This window comes from Centruroides vittatus, unplaced genomic scaffold, assembly GCF_030686945.1.
Source record: "Centruroides vittatus isolate TY-2023 unplaced genomic scaffold, ASM3068694v2 contig_1916, whole genome shotgun sequence".
Taxonomy (NCBI): Eukaryota; Metazoa; Arthropoda; class Arachnida; order Scorpiones; family Buthidae; genus Centruroides; species Centruroides vittatus.
This window is the reverse complement of record NW_027121179.1, coordinates 331,823-348,452: the sequence shown is the minus strand read 5'-3', so window position 1 is coordinate 348,452 and position 16,630 is coordinate 331,823. Positions and strand designations below refer to the sequence as shown.

At 33.6% G+C, this 16,630-nt stretch overlaps 1 protein-coding gene and 1 non-coding gene across 8 annotated transcripts; both read right to left on the bottom strand.

Annotated features, from left to right (window-relative positions):
• Nucleotides 1–538: 538 nt before the first annotated feature.
• On the bottom strand, nucleotides 539–16,452 carry dachs (unconventional myosin-IXb-like dachs). Of its 7 annotated transcripts, none has more exons than XM_067264731.1 (24): nucleotides 16,000–16,452; nucleotides 6,417–6,572; nucleotides 6,204–6,346; nucleotides 5,964–6,127; nucleotides 5,696–5,870; nucleotides 5,345–5,419; nucleotides 5,172–5,256; nucleotides 4,985–5,091; nucleotides 4,393–4,519; nucleotides 4,205–4,323; nucleotides 3,992–4,139; nucleotides 3,783–3,925; nucleotides 3,506–3,679; nucleotides 3,323–3,423; nucleotides 3,049–3,254; nucleotides 2,915–2,969; nucleotides 2,710–2,821; nucleotides 2,532–2,631; nucleotides 2,360–2,466; nucleotides 2,027–2,121; nucleotides 1,799–1,954; nucleotides 1,571–1,718; nucleotides 1,399–1,498; nucleotides 539–1,324 (listed from the first exon to the last, which is right to left on the bottom strand). In XM_067264731.1, exons 1-24 carry the CDS (start codon nucleotides 16,364–16,366, stop codon nucleotides 1,164–1,166), a joined length of 3,324 nt encoding a protein of 1,107 aa, XP_067120832.1. In that variant the 5' UTR covers nucleotides 16,367–16,452; the 3' UTR covers nucleotides 539–1,163. The 7 variants fall into 7 exon arrangements, 6 of the variants coding, with proteins under 6 accessions (XP_067120832.1, XP_067120835.1, XP_067120831.1 ...); XM_067264734.1 differs by lacking the exon at nucleotides 16,000–16,452 and adding an exon at nucleotides 11,673–11,966; XM_067264730.1 differs by having other exon boundaries at nucleotides 3,783–4,139.
• On the bottom strand, nucleotides 13,572–13,643 carry TRNAD-GUC (transfer RNA aspartic acid (anticodon GUC)). Its single transcript has one exon. It is a non-coding gene; the product is annotated as a tRNA-Asp (tRNA).
• Nucleotides 16,453–16,630: the final 178 nt, after the last annotated feature.

The following is a 16,630-nucleotide window of genomic DNA, read 5'->3' as shown; positions in this document are numbered from 1 at the left end:
TTTTAGTCAGTCAAGTTGACATCTAAGATTTTATCTGTTGATCCCCTTCTTTCCCGTTGTACGGTATACAAGCCTCTGATATCTCTATTGATACGAAAATACAGCTTATTCTCTTGTGTATTGCAGTATTCTATTCTGTTCTCTGTAGTCTTGCTTTGTATAGAAAATATTTTTAAATACGTCATTTCACAGTATTAGCAGCGTCATCTGGTGCTAACAAAAGTTATTAATGCATATAATTTTTAAATATTAAATATTGCAATCGCGGTGGCGGTTTAAAACAAAGGAAACTGCGTGTATCTTAGAGGCGTGACAAGCCTAGGGCCTCACGCTTCTAGAATTCAAAATATTCGGTCTTCATCCAGTACTCGAAATATAACACTAGCTAGGAGCCCTAACATTGTATATTATTAATTCTTTCCGCTCAATGGGCACTGAGGATCTTCTATAAAATGAAATATCGCGATATGAATTTCACATTACTGTCCATTGAGGTTGTAGACCCCGTTACACAGAAGAGTGTCGTGCAACCTAAAACTAACACTACCCACTTTTTAACTAATTTTAAGGGCCTTAATTTCTAGTACAGTAGATTCGTGTTACACTGGATGATTTAGAATTAAAACAAAGTATTTTTACATTCCCAATTTGTTACAAACTGAACACAATGAATGATTTATAACTTTCCACTCGAACAAACTAAAAAAAAAGTATAATACAAAGCAGTAATATTTAATTCATGTCTTTTAGTATTCATGATACTTACGTATCCATATATATATAAAGTCTATAGATGAAGAAAAACAAGTACAATTTACTGCATCATAATAACAAATGATCTAGAAAGCAAGTTCTTATAGAAGAGTTATGCTTCCTCGAATCAAAAACTCGTTTAGAATTCTGCTCAGTATTTAACAACTCACATAGAAGAAAAAAAAATCGAACGTTTTATTCTTATTTAGATGATGCACACATTTTTATTGTACACTCCCCTTCCCTCGTTATTCATTTTATTTTTCTGTACAAGTTGCAGTTAAAAACTAAATATTAGTTTTGGCAAATTATTGATAATGAAAATGTACATTCTTTTTTGTATTAATTATGTTCATTTGGCCTCCACTTTTAAACACTTTTTTTCGTTTTCCTCTTTTAAATATAGATATTCAAATATCTTCTTCTGTACCGGGTTTTAGTTCCAGGTGTTGGTAAGGAACGTGAAAGGTACGATTTTTATATTCCACAACCAAATGTCCCCTTCTCTGAGAAGCACCCATGACTAAGACTGATTCTCCTTTGTGAAGTGTGATTTCGGTGTTGCCATCCTCTGTTGGATTAAATAATAGAAAAATTGTTATTACGAGGGTGGTCGGTGAATTTCTTAAAACCCGTATCGCTTACCCGTGTAATTCATTTTCATCACCCTAGTTTGTGGATATCCCAACTTAGTGTTTCCCGCCACGGTATACGGCCTGCTGGGTGGTACTGGAGGGGGTCTTTCCTGTAAGATAAACACGTAAACAAACACGTGCGTGGAACGGTGCAGGGTTGTTTATAGATCCACTTCACTTACCAAATCTAGACCAAACAGCGTACATGTTTGTTGTATCGTTTTATGATTACACCTTTCCAAATCGGGTGGCGGTGTACCAGCGATAGGCTGGGGTCTCGGCCTTGAGATTAAAACAGAATTGGGCAATACTGCGGGTACGGACTGATTTCTGTAAATACGATTTCTTGCATTAGTACGTCTTTTAAATTGTTTAAATCGTAAAGAAGGGAGAACGTTAACATTACTCACCTCATACCTCTCGATTTCATTTGAAGTTGGAGATTACGTTTCAAGTTAGGCCATCGTTGCCTGAAGTTCCAACCCCTCCATGTGGACTGTACCAAAATGGCTGCTTTCTGACGTCGTTCCATACGTAATAACTCCAACTGTTGTCTTGCGCCCTCACTAAACGGAAAAATAGTTAAGCTAAAACAAATTTTAAACGTTTAGAACTTTAATTTTTGACTTAAGATATACCTCAAAAATATGTGGCGTTTACCAAGAGCCCAATCTGTAGACGCTGGGGATGCTGGCCAACTTGACGAACTTCGAACAAAGTAATCCAAAATAACCTTCAAAAAAAAGATAAAGGGGTTTACAGTACTAAATAAGATATTAATCATGCATAATTGCGACTTGTTACGAGCGATAAATTCATTTATTCAAACTAATTACGGGTCGCTGCTCTTATCTTTTATAATGCTCATTGATGAGGCATGAAGCACTTTTCATGTTTTCCCAAGCAAGTGAAAGTTGGCTAAATGTAAAAACATTTTACTCAAATATTACTCTAAGCGAAATGAAACTTACTTTACAATCTTCAATCGAACTTTCTTCTGTCCTCTTAAGTTTCTTTGAAGGTGCCAGTAGATGGTACCGATAATTAAAGGCCTTGAATCTCATTCTATGCGGATGGCCTAAAATTTAAAGAATATTTTATGAATTTTATGCTTAAATCTACAAAATAGCTTCTCTTACGTACCTGTGGCCATAAGGTTTAAGGTTTCCAAAACTTGTAGTGATCTGATCTGTTGCATGACAACTGCTCTATCTAAATGACCTGGTTGTTCTTTGTTGTTCGCCTAAGTAGGTGAAACGTGGCCTTATAACAACCATGAATTGAAAATAAGTTAAATTTCTAAAATTGCTTAAAAATTTACCTTAATGCAACGAATGAAATGTGGCTTTGCGTGGACTAGAGTTTTTAGAAGATTATCTAATCGACTGTGAAAGTCTTGCGTTAGTGTGGAAACAGGTTCATCACCATTGATTCTAATGAAAAAAAAATATATATATATATATATATACTTCATTAATTGTTCAGATTATATACAATAAACACTAAAATAATAAAAAGTAACTTACAGATCAGATGGCGCTGTAGGAGATATTCGAAAGTATACACCACGTGGTACAGGTTCTGTAAGAAGAGTACGATTTGCTTAAAAAATGCAACGTTCTAACCTGTAAATTCTATATAAATAATAACAGTTTCGAACCTTGAGAATAAAGAGCTTTTAGTTCACTTCCGAACAAGTACGTAGCAAAACCGCACGTGCATGTGGAAGTGTGGAAAACGGATATAATGTCGTCAGGTACCACATCTCTGTTAGTATCTAAGAAATTAGAAGCATCATACACTACGTTCCCAGCAAAATGGCGAATACCGAAAGCTCTGACATCGGTGGGTTTTATTTCAAAAATCCTGTGGAGGGGAAATAATGATATTTTTTAGAAAGTCGCCAAATAGTTTTAAGATAAAAAGAAATTTACCTATTATTAGATTTATGCTGCGCTTTCACTTTCCCAATATACGATTCGGGCGTTCCTCTTACCGAACACTCGGTATCTAACATGCTAAGCAGGCCGGTCCTCTGCATAATAATTAATTAGTTATAATTAATATTAGTATATTTAAAGGATTGTTCGCTAAAATAATTTAATTTTTTATCTTACCAGAGATGATATAAGATCGATGCAAGGAACGTTATCCACGTAATCAACTTGAACTTCTGTCAATACTCCTTCTTCCCTGCACGATTCGATGCTGCTCTTAAAAACATGCGTGTTGTAAAAATGCTGTAATGTTTCTGCACACAGATTTATGCAGAGATGCTCCAAGTGACTCGGCTGAGTTATAAATTATATATAATGATTATTTTGAAACGGCAATTAAAATGGAGAGAGAGAGAGACAGAGAGAGAAAAAAGAAGTTTAAAGAGTTAGCATTCACCTTACTGTCTTCAAACCCGAACATGTCTAGTATTCCAATGAATCCATCGGTAGCGTGTCGCACCGCTGAATTTAGGACAGTTAACGATTTGCTAACTTTACCCCCTCCTGAGCCCACAGTAGATGCGTGTTGGCTTCCAGTTTCTGATAAGAAGTTTATGTTAAATTTGCAAATTGGAGTCCAAGTTAAAGATTTCGCAATGTGTTTACCTGTCTGGTTATGAACGGAGTCGTTGCTATCGGAGCTGAGCGTACCAGACGTTGAACCGAGACGTTTTAAACTGTTTGCCCTCCTGACTATAGTCGCTACTGTCCTGCAGTAAAGAGCTTTAGCCAATGCATCCCTAGTCATGTTAGACTGTAAGGAATAATAAGTTTAAAATCTATTCTCTCACTTGTTAATAGCTATAAATTAGAGCATACCATTAAAGCGTCGCTGGCTGATTTTACGAGCTGCCCACGGATGTTTCTCGTACGAGTAGTCAAACCTTTAAACAGGGCTATGCTAGATATACCCAAAAGAGCTGCAACTGGTTTTATTTCTGTAAGAAACAAAATTATAAGAATCTCTACAAGAAAAAAAAGTGAGAAATTAGTTCATCAAAACTGACCATTGCTTCCTTTGACTTCGACTTCGAGACCCGCTCCATCTACAAATTGTATGTTTCCTAATAATAAAACAGCTGCTAGCACACGTACAACATCCATAAAAGGAATGCCCAAAATGGAGAGACATGTCTGAATTAAAAAAAAAAAAAAAAAAAAAAATATATATATATATATATATACATATATACACAAATACACACATGCCTTTGGTGACAAAATAATTAAAATATCCGTTCAAGAGTGTTTTTATCTCACATGTTTTCGGAAAGAAAGATCAAAAATGCTTTTGGTCAGAAATTTTAATTAATATGATAATGTAAACTTCAGTTTTATTATCTAATTTAACAGTATAGCATTTTTTTTCTCCTCCCTCTAGATGTTTTTAAAGACAGGTTTCATTAATTATGTAAAACGGATGCTTGAATTACATAATAAGTACTTAAAATATAAACAAAAATTTTCGCTTCGGCTCCATAATAATTAATATAGAAACAATTTAGATATTATGCATATTCATGGCATTCACCTCCGATCTTTCGTGAGATTGTTAAGATTATTTATTTATTTTTTTTTTTTTACCAAAATATATCTTACTTTCCAAGCTAAAAATCTCGCAGCATCTTCGCTTTCGTTCTGGCTCGTGTCTCCTCTATTGAGGTAGTGAAGGTTTTGGATAGAGTAACCATCTAAATACAATTTACCTGGAAAAAATTAAAATTAGTATTTTAAAAAAAATAAGATTTTAATTGTTAAAAAAACAACATGTTATCGAGAGGCTTACTTCTTTCTTCCGATGTTAGTCCAGCTAACATTTGATAAAAAATATGATAATTTTTTTCTTTGGGATGAGGACGTACCACTCTGGTCTGGAAAGTTTAATTGCCGTACATAATACAATAAAAAATAAAAATAAATAAAATAAACAGGAACTTATTTTATTTTCACGGTTCATACCTGGTCCAAAAAGTAACAGTGAATTTTAGTTCGGTACAGGGCACCATCCGTCATTTGCAATTCGATAAAATGACCCTAAACGAAAAGAACTCATTAGGAAGAGTACAGGGAAATGAAAAAAGAGGGAAATATCTAAATAGTCCTTTATTGTCTTCTTATAATTTCGGGCGTGTTTAGATTAAAAGTCTTGTCATCATTCTTTCGAATTCCATTTGTTTCCATTGTTGTCTGAGTTGCATTTTCATTAATAACAACACAATTCACGACTGATAAATGAAAGTCGTGCAGAAATTTAAACATTTTTCAATTGGATGAATAGAAAATTACATTAAACGAGTTTGTTTAACTTACTATACGACTAGATTCCGAGTTGGAGGAAGTTTTAGCGGTCCCCAGTGACCTTAGAACTGTAAACGCAGCTGCCAGATGCTTGAAAGCATCGGTTTCTGGCCCACCCCCTGCCACATCGAAGAGTTGACGTAACATGAGCATAGACGAGTAGGTTTTTCCACTCCCGCAGTCCCCACTGAGATTTAAAAAAAAAAAGGAATGCTGTTGTGTTAGAAAATATTTTTTTTTTTTTTTTGGTCGATGGGAAGGATATGGATCTTCTTCTCACCTGAGGATTATGGACTGGGGATAACCAGTTTCTCCATGTTGCCTAACCGCTTCGTGCACGACCCGTAATAACTGTGGACAGCATGATGTAGCACTGTTCAGTGTCAGAGGATTTCCGACATCTTTGTACGGATTAATGGCCAGTAAGATGGGACCGACGTTAGTCTGTATACAGAAAACATAAACATGGTGACTCAAAGAAAGGTTACAAGCTTAAAATCCTTCGTAAAACGCAACTTACGAAGTATTCCCCATTGTAAAACCTTGCCGTGAGAGTCCTCAGCACTGCATCCTCAGTTAGTGGACCTGATAGATGCACTAAATCGTGAACCTGAGCGCAAGCATCATTCTGAGGTAGTTTATCAGCAGATGATGTACAAAGTTCTAAAAATGTACGCCATTTTTTATGATGTCAAAAATACATAAATGTGTATTTCACAGAAATGCAACTCACCCCCTTTATGTTGAAACGAAGGTAAAGTCTGATCGTTTAAAGAAGCAACAGTTGCGCCTCCTGTCATATGTAAACGGTTCCTTAATGTCACCAACTCCGAACTGAGACTGCGCAGTCGTTGCTGTAAATGGACGGCTTCGTTCGAGGATGCGACATCTGTTGACAAATTTAAATAAATATCACAAAATGACGTCACAACTAGTATACGATTCTTAGAATTTTACAAGTATCCCGGGGACATCCGCTTTATTTCAAATTTATTCAGTACACACAATAAATATGTATTTTTTAATTTTTAAAAAATCTTTTTAGGGGGAGTGAAAATGAATTTCACAGTTCAATCACCTACATCGTACATCTCGCAACGTTACTGCGACTGACAACATCAAATTAAAGCTGCTGTACTGCGCCGACGAAAAGTTAACGTGTTGACATATCCTGACAAACCCTCCGGGTAAGGTGCCGAAAATACTACATAAATAATTAAAATTTTTAACATTCAAAATAGCGTTCGAGCCATAAACCAGAACCTTAACCACCTTATATCTTTTAATAACATAGAAGAGAATACCTGTGATGTTAGTAATCCCATCCAAACTACGTGTTTTATAAATAGTGTTCTTGACCCCGGTGGAAAAAAAAGGAAAAAAAAAAAAAAAAAAACCACACACACACAAACATATACACATACACATCCACTCTCTACTGCAGTGAAAGATGAAAAATAACTCAACCTGACATCATAAAGAAACCTCCTGAAGGGCAAACACAAGAGGAGAAAATGAAAAGACAAGAAAAAGAAAATAGAAACACGCCAGGAGCATGAACAATACAAGTTTTATCCATTTTTCTTGTATATTCTTTTCCATATTAGGATTCTGATCTACCCTCTTATGGTAGTGTGATGAGAGAGTTACAATAATGTAACTGGATAATATTTATATAAATACCAATCATCTGAGTTTATATGGCGTTCCTTTCACCCAGTTTTTTTTATATCGGCATTTAAATCTCGTCACTGCTTATACACTGTGGGGACTTTTGCCCTAGGGTATGCAGCTACAAAAAGCCCCTACCCTGACCTACAACTACCCTGGCTTGACAAATAGATGATGGGATGCTACAAACTGGTTTCACTCCTAAATATATTCTGATACTTTTGAAAGTCTTAAATGTCGAAGGATGAAAAAAAAGCAATTAAAAAACGACTGGAATTTTCTTGATTCAAAAACACCATCATCACCATCGTATACCAAAACAGCCTGGATCCAGTTTATGCATGGTTAGATTTTATTATCTCAAAATGTCGGATATTGTATGTAATATTGTAGAAAATGGAAGATAATGAAGCGTTGATAAGTGCTGGTCATGAATTGTTTGTTTTTAAAAACATTACAACCGTCACTTGTTCAAATTTGAAATTAATGATATGAAAAATGTTAATTTTACATAGATGGTATCTGCTGACCGCAGGAATTTTAGGGAAGTTATTTTGGCTACGTGGATGGAGAAAGGTATTATGGAAAATTTTAAGCAAACTGTGCTGGAAAATTTCATAAAATAACAGGAAAATAAATATTTAAATGTTAGAAGAGTAAATGAAAATTACAGAATGCGCAGTTCTAGAATATATATATATATATATATTATAATAATAATATTGGAGAAACATATATTATTACATTACAATACGTTATACGGGCAAAAAATGTTAGAAAAAAAATCTACAGAACTAAGAGATTACACTATAAACTCAGAACAATATAATAAAAAATACTGTAAGTTTATCCAATTTTCAGTGGAGCTATTACTACTTTGTTTCATATATTTATTTAAATTTCCTTAATTAATTAATCCTAGAAAGTAGAAACAAATTACAATAATTAAGAAATTTATACTAGCTGATAAGAAAAATAGAAACAAGAAAGCAATAAATTAGAATAAATGCAATTACAGGGAAAGCAGGAAAGTTGAGAAAAAATACGATTATAGGGAAAGTAGGAAAAGTATAATCAAATAGAAAGTGGAAAAACTAGACGGATAAGTAAAATATTCCCAAAAAGGTTTCTGGAAAAATATAAAATAAGGAAAATGACTTTTTTACAAATTAAAAATCAGAATTTATCAATTAAATATGTAAATCGGACAGGTTTTAAAACACATTATAACATCTTAATTGCGGAAAAGCATTAACTTCATTTAAAAATTTAGGCCTGCGCTAGGCAAATAATTGGCACAACTTTGGTATAACGCGAAAACAACTGCAATAATAACAAAAGTGATTTATAAATTGATTAATAAATATTCACTACTGATAAGGGTGATTAAATATAAAACACCGCTTTACTAGTGGGTAATTATACAAAAATTCCAAACGTTTTCTAGCCCATAGACTAATCTTCGAAGAACATAATCTGAATTTTTTGTTTTAGATTTTGTTCCTGAAGATGGATTTATAAACCTTTCGGATTGTTTTTTTTTTTTTTTTTTGTATAAGTTTTGACTAATAAACATATACCCGCTATAAATAGCTTGTAAACTATTTTCATTTTACTACGATTTTTCTTTATAAATGTGAACTGATTTACTCGATTGCTTAGTTTGATTGAAAATCAGTACATATTTTCCTGTGGATTTCTGAATTATGTCCTCCTGCTAATGAGTTTGCAGTCTAGAAAACAATTCAAATAAAGCAGTGTTTTAGAATATTCAACAGCTTACACACAGAAAAACTGATTCTATTATGTGGAATATGACATATTCCATATAAGAAAATAACAGTTTATATAATATGGAATTTATGAAATTCCATATAAATACAGCTCTAATAGTGTTCTTCATTTAGCTTCTTGTTTGGATCTGTATCAAATTGTTATTTCAGCAACCTAAATAGTGCTATTCTCCACCCCAAAAATAGTTATAACATTATTTTTTGGGGAAAACAGCACTATTTAGGTTGCTGAAATAATAATTCTAATAGTGTTTCATACTATTAGCAGCTTAGACATAAGAAAAGTCTTACATCAGATGAAATTTATGAAATTCCACATAGTATACTTCTTATAATACATATAAGAAGTATATTATATGGAATATACTTAAAATACTTACATAGAATGGAATCTGATTAATTATATAATGTCATTTTTATATAAAAAAATAAGAAAAATGGCCGAATCATTGGGATATTTTAAACTAAACTCTTAGAGTAAGCAAATTACAATCTTGGTAATTTTTTTTTTGGTGGTTCCGGTGAGATTTTGCTTCTATTAATTCTGTCTTCACATCATAATGAGATAGAGAATATATACTGTATTTTTTCCAGCCTATCTGCCGCCTTCTCTCTATCGTTTGCGAAATGACTGCCTTCAGGTATCATCCGACGATTCTGAGAAGTTTCTTACTTTATTGCCGTCTTTTCTGCACTGTGACTAAGAAATGATATGTTATTAGGAGTCTTGGGAGAATTTTAATGTCAGATCCTCGACAATCAACGTTTGATGGAGATAATTCCTCCCTTCGGCTATTTTTTTACCTTGCTTTAACATACTTTTTCCCTAATCGCCATTTTCCCTATACTGCGTAATTCGGTGACGTAATCGTTATTAAAAATTTTATTTTTTTTTAAAAAAAAAGTCGGACGTGATCTCTTGAACTGCGATAAATTAATGTTATAACTTTGTATTTATTAATAAAAGGTATTTAAAATCGTTCGATTATTGTTTAAAAATTGAAATGTTCGATGACGAAATTAACCAGACGATTTAATATACATTATAAAAATCGTATTGACATTAATTTACTTTCATTTATTATTAATTTATTATAAAAAATTTCTTTTAAAAAAATATAATCGAGTAAAATCATTTGATAAATTTGTTATAGTGACGTTTTATTTAAAAAATTAGACGTATGACGTCACTCTCCGTTTTTATTTTATTTTTAAATTCTCATCTTAAGTTTTGATCCCGGTGATGTTTATTATTATTATTATTATTATTATTATTTTAAGTTTAGAGCATAAAATTATTATTCTGTGTTCAGAACTGATTCAGATCGTTTAGATATCATTATCATTATAAACAGCAAGGATGAGTCTAGTAAGAATGACGTAAAGAGTTAACGAAATGAAATTATTTAATAAGGTAAACATTTCGTAAATCACGATATTTATCGTTAGTTGCTAAGTGTAAATATGAATAGTAATTGAATAGTAAATATAAATAGTATGAATAGTAAATGAATAGTAAATATGAATAGTATTTTATAAAATATTTTTATATATTAATTGAGGCGACATGATTGTGACGTCATTAGTTGGAAGCCTTTTTGGCTTTGATTACTCCGAATGTCAGGAATGTCTCCATAGTAATTACATATAAGCGATTTGGAATATTAATATCTAGTTAGTAATCTAGAAAATGGACATATGACATCAAAACAAGTAATTTTCCGTGGCGTCATTAATGACAGAACCGTCTCTGGCAGAGGTCGTTCGTCCTCGCGGTGGGTTTACCTGTTGATAGAGCCCCACCTGGGGACAGGACCACACCCACCAACCAAGCTGCAGGACATGATCTGATTACTTCAAAATAATTCTGGTATGCAGACCTCTCTATCATTAGCACCATACTTCCTTCTCGAACGGCCACCATCTTCACCAAACATAGAATGTATCCCTAAATCGAAAAATGAAAGTATTACCCCTACGAAACAACTTCAGATACGCTTTTGCAATACCCCAACCGCTCCCCATCTCAAAAGAACTATCCTTCATTCATGACAAGTTCTTTTTTCTCTCTCTTTCCTTTCTTCCTTTTAGACGAGCGGCAGCGGTTGTCGGTCCGTAAACTTAAGCTACAAACTACATTATTATTTTTTTAAACAAACGAAACTTTCTCTTTCTACCTTACTCATTCACCTTAACTACCGAAGCGAAAGGAATAATATTAAATAAATGCAGAAATAGCCACGTCTGCTTACTCCGTTATGGAAATAAAAAGTGTACGACAAAGGTCAGTGTTTGGCGGGAAAGGCCGAAAGAGTTTCCTGTCCAACTGGTTCTATACGTCTAAATTTTTGTCATCGGTCAGTCCAGCAGGAACTCCATTCACTTCCGTTATGTAACTGTACGTTTAATCGAAACGATTTAAACACTAATCGATTTTGCTTTTTGTTTAAAGTGTAAAGCTTTAAAAGGGCTACAAAACTCGACTTATGTAACACACAAAACATAAAAGCTTCCTTACATCTCACCTTGCAACTTTTTCTCCGCCTCCCAAAACTTCTGCAGTTCCGTGAAATATTTGTCTAATATGAACACCTTCGACATACCTACAGTTGCCATACTTATCCAAAAATAAGCGCAGTTTAAATTTTATCCATGATACGTATCATAGCATCCATTTCTGTGCAGCCTTGTCAAGGTCTCACCCTATACTGTTGTTGCTTCGTAGAAAACACAGCCAAGGGACCTCCCATAGCTACCAGTGAGAGACTGTTTAAGCAAAGCCGCTCCTCAACACCTAGTGACGCCGATGGGTATTTTGCACTATCCTGATTGGTTACTAACCTTATAGCCCCTGGGCACAAGGGATACTGGTTCGGAAGACGCGCGTCTTCGCAATGAAAGGAATCGCTGTTTCTTGCTCGCTTTAAAATATGTCGGCCGTCGTTTTTTTATTCGCTTAGATTAAACTATAAATTTTCTTAAATGCAACAAACTCTATGACATAGATTCTTTCGAAATTTTTATTCTTGCCGATTTTACTAATCAGAATATTTTTATTAATTAATTAAATAATAAATTATATTAGCGTCACATAAAAATTAAAAATTACTAAAATATTTATTTAAACCAAAACAAATGTGTATTATGTATACAATACATGGGATTTAAAATTTTGAATTTATAAAACGTAATTTTAGCTTCCACCAATAGCGTGTTTGCTTGTGTTGGATGAAAGCAGACGCCATTTAGTAATTTTAAAATATTTAATAACATTTTAAATATATTCATTAATATTCTTTTTTTTCAAATAATAATAATAATTATTATTATTGTAAATAAAAGTAAATGAATTGATCGATGATTTTAAAATTCCACTTTAAGCTATCAAATTATTATTTTTTTTCTAGAATCTTCGATATGACGTCACTACTTGATATAAATTTAATTGCTAGAAAAAAATGACGTCCAAAATAGATGATAAATTTCACAATTAAAATTCATATCTAATTATCTAAATGATATTTTATAAATGTAAAACATTTATATTACTTCGATTTTCAACATTTTCGAATTTAACTAATGACGTCTTCCTAATGTTATTATTTTAATTTATAAAAATATTAATCGAGAATTTCGTTAATGATAATTTTAATTAATTTGAGTTAAATTAGTTTTAAAACTTATTTTAAATATTACGTTTTCTTCGATATAAAATATAATTATATTAAATATGTAATAAGTAAATTTTACTAAGCAATGACGTCATAATTTAAATTCAACCAATAAATTTCAGCCTATTATTATTAAATATTTCTGTAAATATTCAAAAACCATTTAAATAACTATTATATATATATATATATATATATGTCCAGTATTAATATTGTTAAATAAATATAAAATATTATTTTAATTAAATGATATAAAAATTACTATTTGTATAGGCTTATTTACACGTTATATTATTATAAAGGATAGAAAATAAAACAGCTCGTCCTGCCATCTCGTAACAGAAAATGCAATTACATTAAAATAATAATAAGTTTAAATTTTTAACAAGTAATATTATAATTTAAATAACTATATAATAATTTACAATAATACAAAAAAAAAAAAAAAAACAATATATTAATTTATAATACAAAAACAATTTGGCAAATTTGTTTATTAATTATTATTTATAATTTTCGATATTTTTTTAATCATATATATTTGAAAAAACTAATAGATTTTTTGCTATATAACAGTATTTATAAAAGTCTTAAATATTTATATATACAATTTTACCAAACAAATTTGCTGATATTCCGAATATAGAAGCCGTGACACCAATTGGAAGACTGTAAAAAGTTAGTTAATTAATTTTACGGGCAAATTGAAGTTTTAAAAATTTAAATAAACTGAAAAAAGAAAAAAAAATTGTCCTCCCCGGCGGGGAATCGAACCCCGGTCTCCCGCGTGACAGGCGGGGATACTTACCACTATACTACCGAGGACTTGCGTAAATTTTGTCTTAAAATCGTACTTATAATTTACTATGTTACTCCGTAAATAATAATATCTTTTAAATGGTTTACTTCAGAAATACGCACTATTATTTAACATTTACAGAGAAAATTCTATTATAAATAATAATTTATTTTACATTCTCACTTTAATCTTCATTTTGTTACTCAAACATTAGAATTTCTCTTAGGGAATTTTATGTAGAAATACGTAGTGTGGGGATTTCCCTATTTTTCTCTAAAAGTACTTTTGTTTCGTCCTTATAAGTGATTATAAATTCAACTTTATTAAACTTAATTCTTAATTTATAAATCTCTCAATTTATTGTATATAATTCCCTAAACTGGGTTATTATTTAAAGAAAATAATTCTTCGAAGTATTATGGGTACGTTCGTAAAGTCAAACGAGTTAAACGCGTTAGTAACGAATCGTTCGATAGTAGTAGTCTCGCTCAGTGCGCATGCTCTGCGGTGATTCGTTCGAAACGTCATCGAACGAAAGAGTTAGTTTACTTCGTTAAGAAAATGGCGCCCGACGATATCGATGTTTTTAAATCTATTCGAATGTTTAAATTGTGAATTAAAAGGTGAAATGATTGAAATAACTGTCCACACGAAGTAATCTAAGAAAAATATTTCGGATAAGGCTGCACTGGCAACTTTCATATCTTCGATTTTAGAAACAGCCATTTAGTTATAAACGAATCGTTCGAAAAGTGTAATGAAATAAGAATAACGATGATGTCGTTAACTCGTTCGACTTTATGAACATACCCTTTATATCTACGTAATTAAGAGGAGTTTCCAATGTTGGGGAATTTCCCTAACTGGTCGGCAACAATATCCCTTTCAATTATAATCGTCTATTATTAAATTACAGAAATTCCCTAAATTGTCAGAACTTTCTTATTAATTAATATGGGGAATTATTTTAATCAGTCTATATACGAACATTAAAAAAAAATCTTCAAATTCCTATGCGAAAATACCTCACGTATACACGAAGAATTAGAAGGTAATTCCCTACAATTTAAGAAATTTCCCTACCTTGATTTAAATTACGGGAATATTCTTCTGCGATAGAGACATATTTACAAACGGTTCAGGGAATTTTCGCATAGGAATTCGAAAAACTAAAACGTTCAACAGATGTTACTTCGACTCGGATAGCGTAACCACCACGCATTATGAGTTAACAATCGAAAATTTAGAGCCATTGCCAGGTTAATTGGAAGTGATAGAGCCGTGACACGGTCGTCGGGATCAATCAATGACAATAAACATAACCGGGGGCGACAAAACCCGAACGGGATCGCGTGCAACAGTTCCACATGTCCAAGACGCATGTGACAGTTCACATTAATGTTGATATAAATCAACAGACGGGATTCGTTACGGCAACAAAGTATACAACTGGCAATAACCAAATGTATTAAAGGGAGTGAATAGATAGAGATAAATCTTAACAGGGCAATGGTGACATATAAGCGCCATGATTAAGTGAAGGGGTTAAACACTCCTGACGGCACCATTTTGGTTTTAATTAATGTTTAATAAAAAAAAATGGCAGCCCGTTACGCTAATTGAGTACGCCTATTTTGCGAAATATATGTACTATTGCTCGCTAAAAAAAGTATAATAAAATCAATCATGCATGCACGACTCGTTGGTATTTTCGAAACTTCTTAACCGATTTTCTTGTGCATCCATGCGTTGCTCATGTAATGTACAGCGTACAAGTGTATAAAACCGAAGTGGCAACCTTACTCTGTCTTTGACGTCAGCCTACTCAAGTGTTGTAGCAGTCAAGCTTAAAAATGGCTTCGGATGGGCAACTACGTTTTCGAATTTATATGGAAAAATGGCGTGCCATGACGTCATGGCGACGGGCCATTAACGATGCTTGTAGGATGGGAAAAAATTTTAGTTTCGTGGTCGCCCGTTCGGATCGTGTATTAGATGCGACCCATTAAACACGGTAGTTGAGCGATTATTGTCGAATTTGTCTCGTGCTGCTGCACAGAAATGGTTTAAAACAAGTGGGAAAACATGGCCGAACCACAATGGGATCGAATTTTCTCATCGCGCATTTTTTGAAATTAATGCATGACCAGTGCAATTCCTACCTCCGAAATGTATATAATTTTCAATTTCCGTCCGGTGTTGCTTAGCCACTTTTTTCGTGGCTCGAGGGAAAGAAAAAATGGTTAACATTAAGCATCGACTAAAAATTAATTACAAGATCCTAGAATTGCTGCGCCTCTGGGTATTTCGGACAATAGATCGTGAACGCGTAACACGTAAACGCGCGCGATCTAGACCACTTTTTCCTCCCTTCAAATATACCTATTAATCCTTCCTTGTTCTGTCGTGCCCGTCCGCGTCGTGGTAGCGTTGCGTAGGGTAGGCTCTCCTGTGGCGTAATCTCGCGAGGGACTTGAGGGCACAGTTCCTCGTCGCTCTTCCACCTCCACGTCATTCCCGAACGTGACGGCGCGTGGTTCCAGTAGGCGCATCCGGAGCGCCCGTCTCCCTGCCTCATGCTGTGTATGGCCCTCAGATTATCACGTATCTTCCTCAGTTCCCTCTGGTAGACGTTCAGCAACGCCAATTCGTCCTCTTCCTCCTCGTCCGTGTCCTCCGAAGTCATATCCGTTTGGCTATCTTCGTACAACTGGTCTGGCAGGAGGACGCACCGCGACATTTCTGGCATTGTCCCCCTGGCGACCCGTCTCAACTATACCGGCGCCTTCTCCCCATTGGTCGGGACGCGGTAAACACTTAAAGCACGTGCCCCGCGCCGCACACGTAACGTGACCAGCGCGTGAGAAACGCCAACCGAGCGTGAATCGTCTGCTTTCCAACGTGGTCTCGCGCCATTAACAACGTGCAACTTCCTTTTTTGGGGTGTCTCGAGTGTTAAAAATGAGCGCCAGAGAGAACTTTTTTGGAATGTCACACTTTTATTTACGATGAA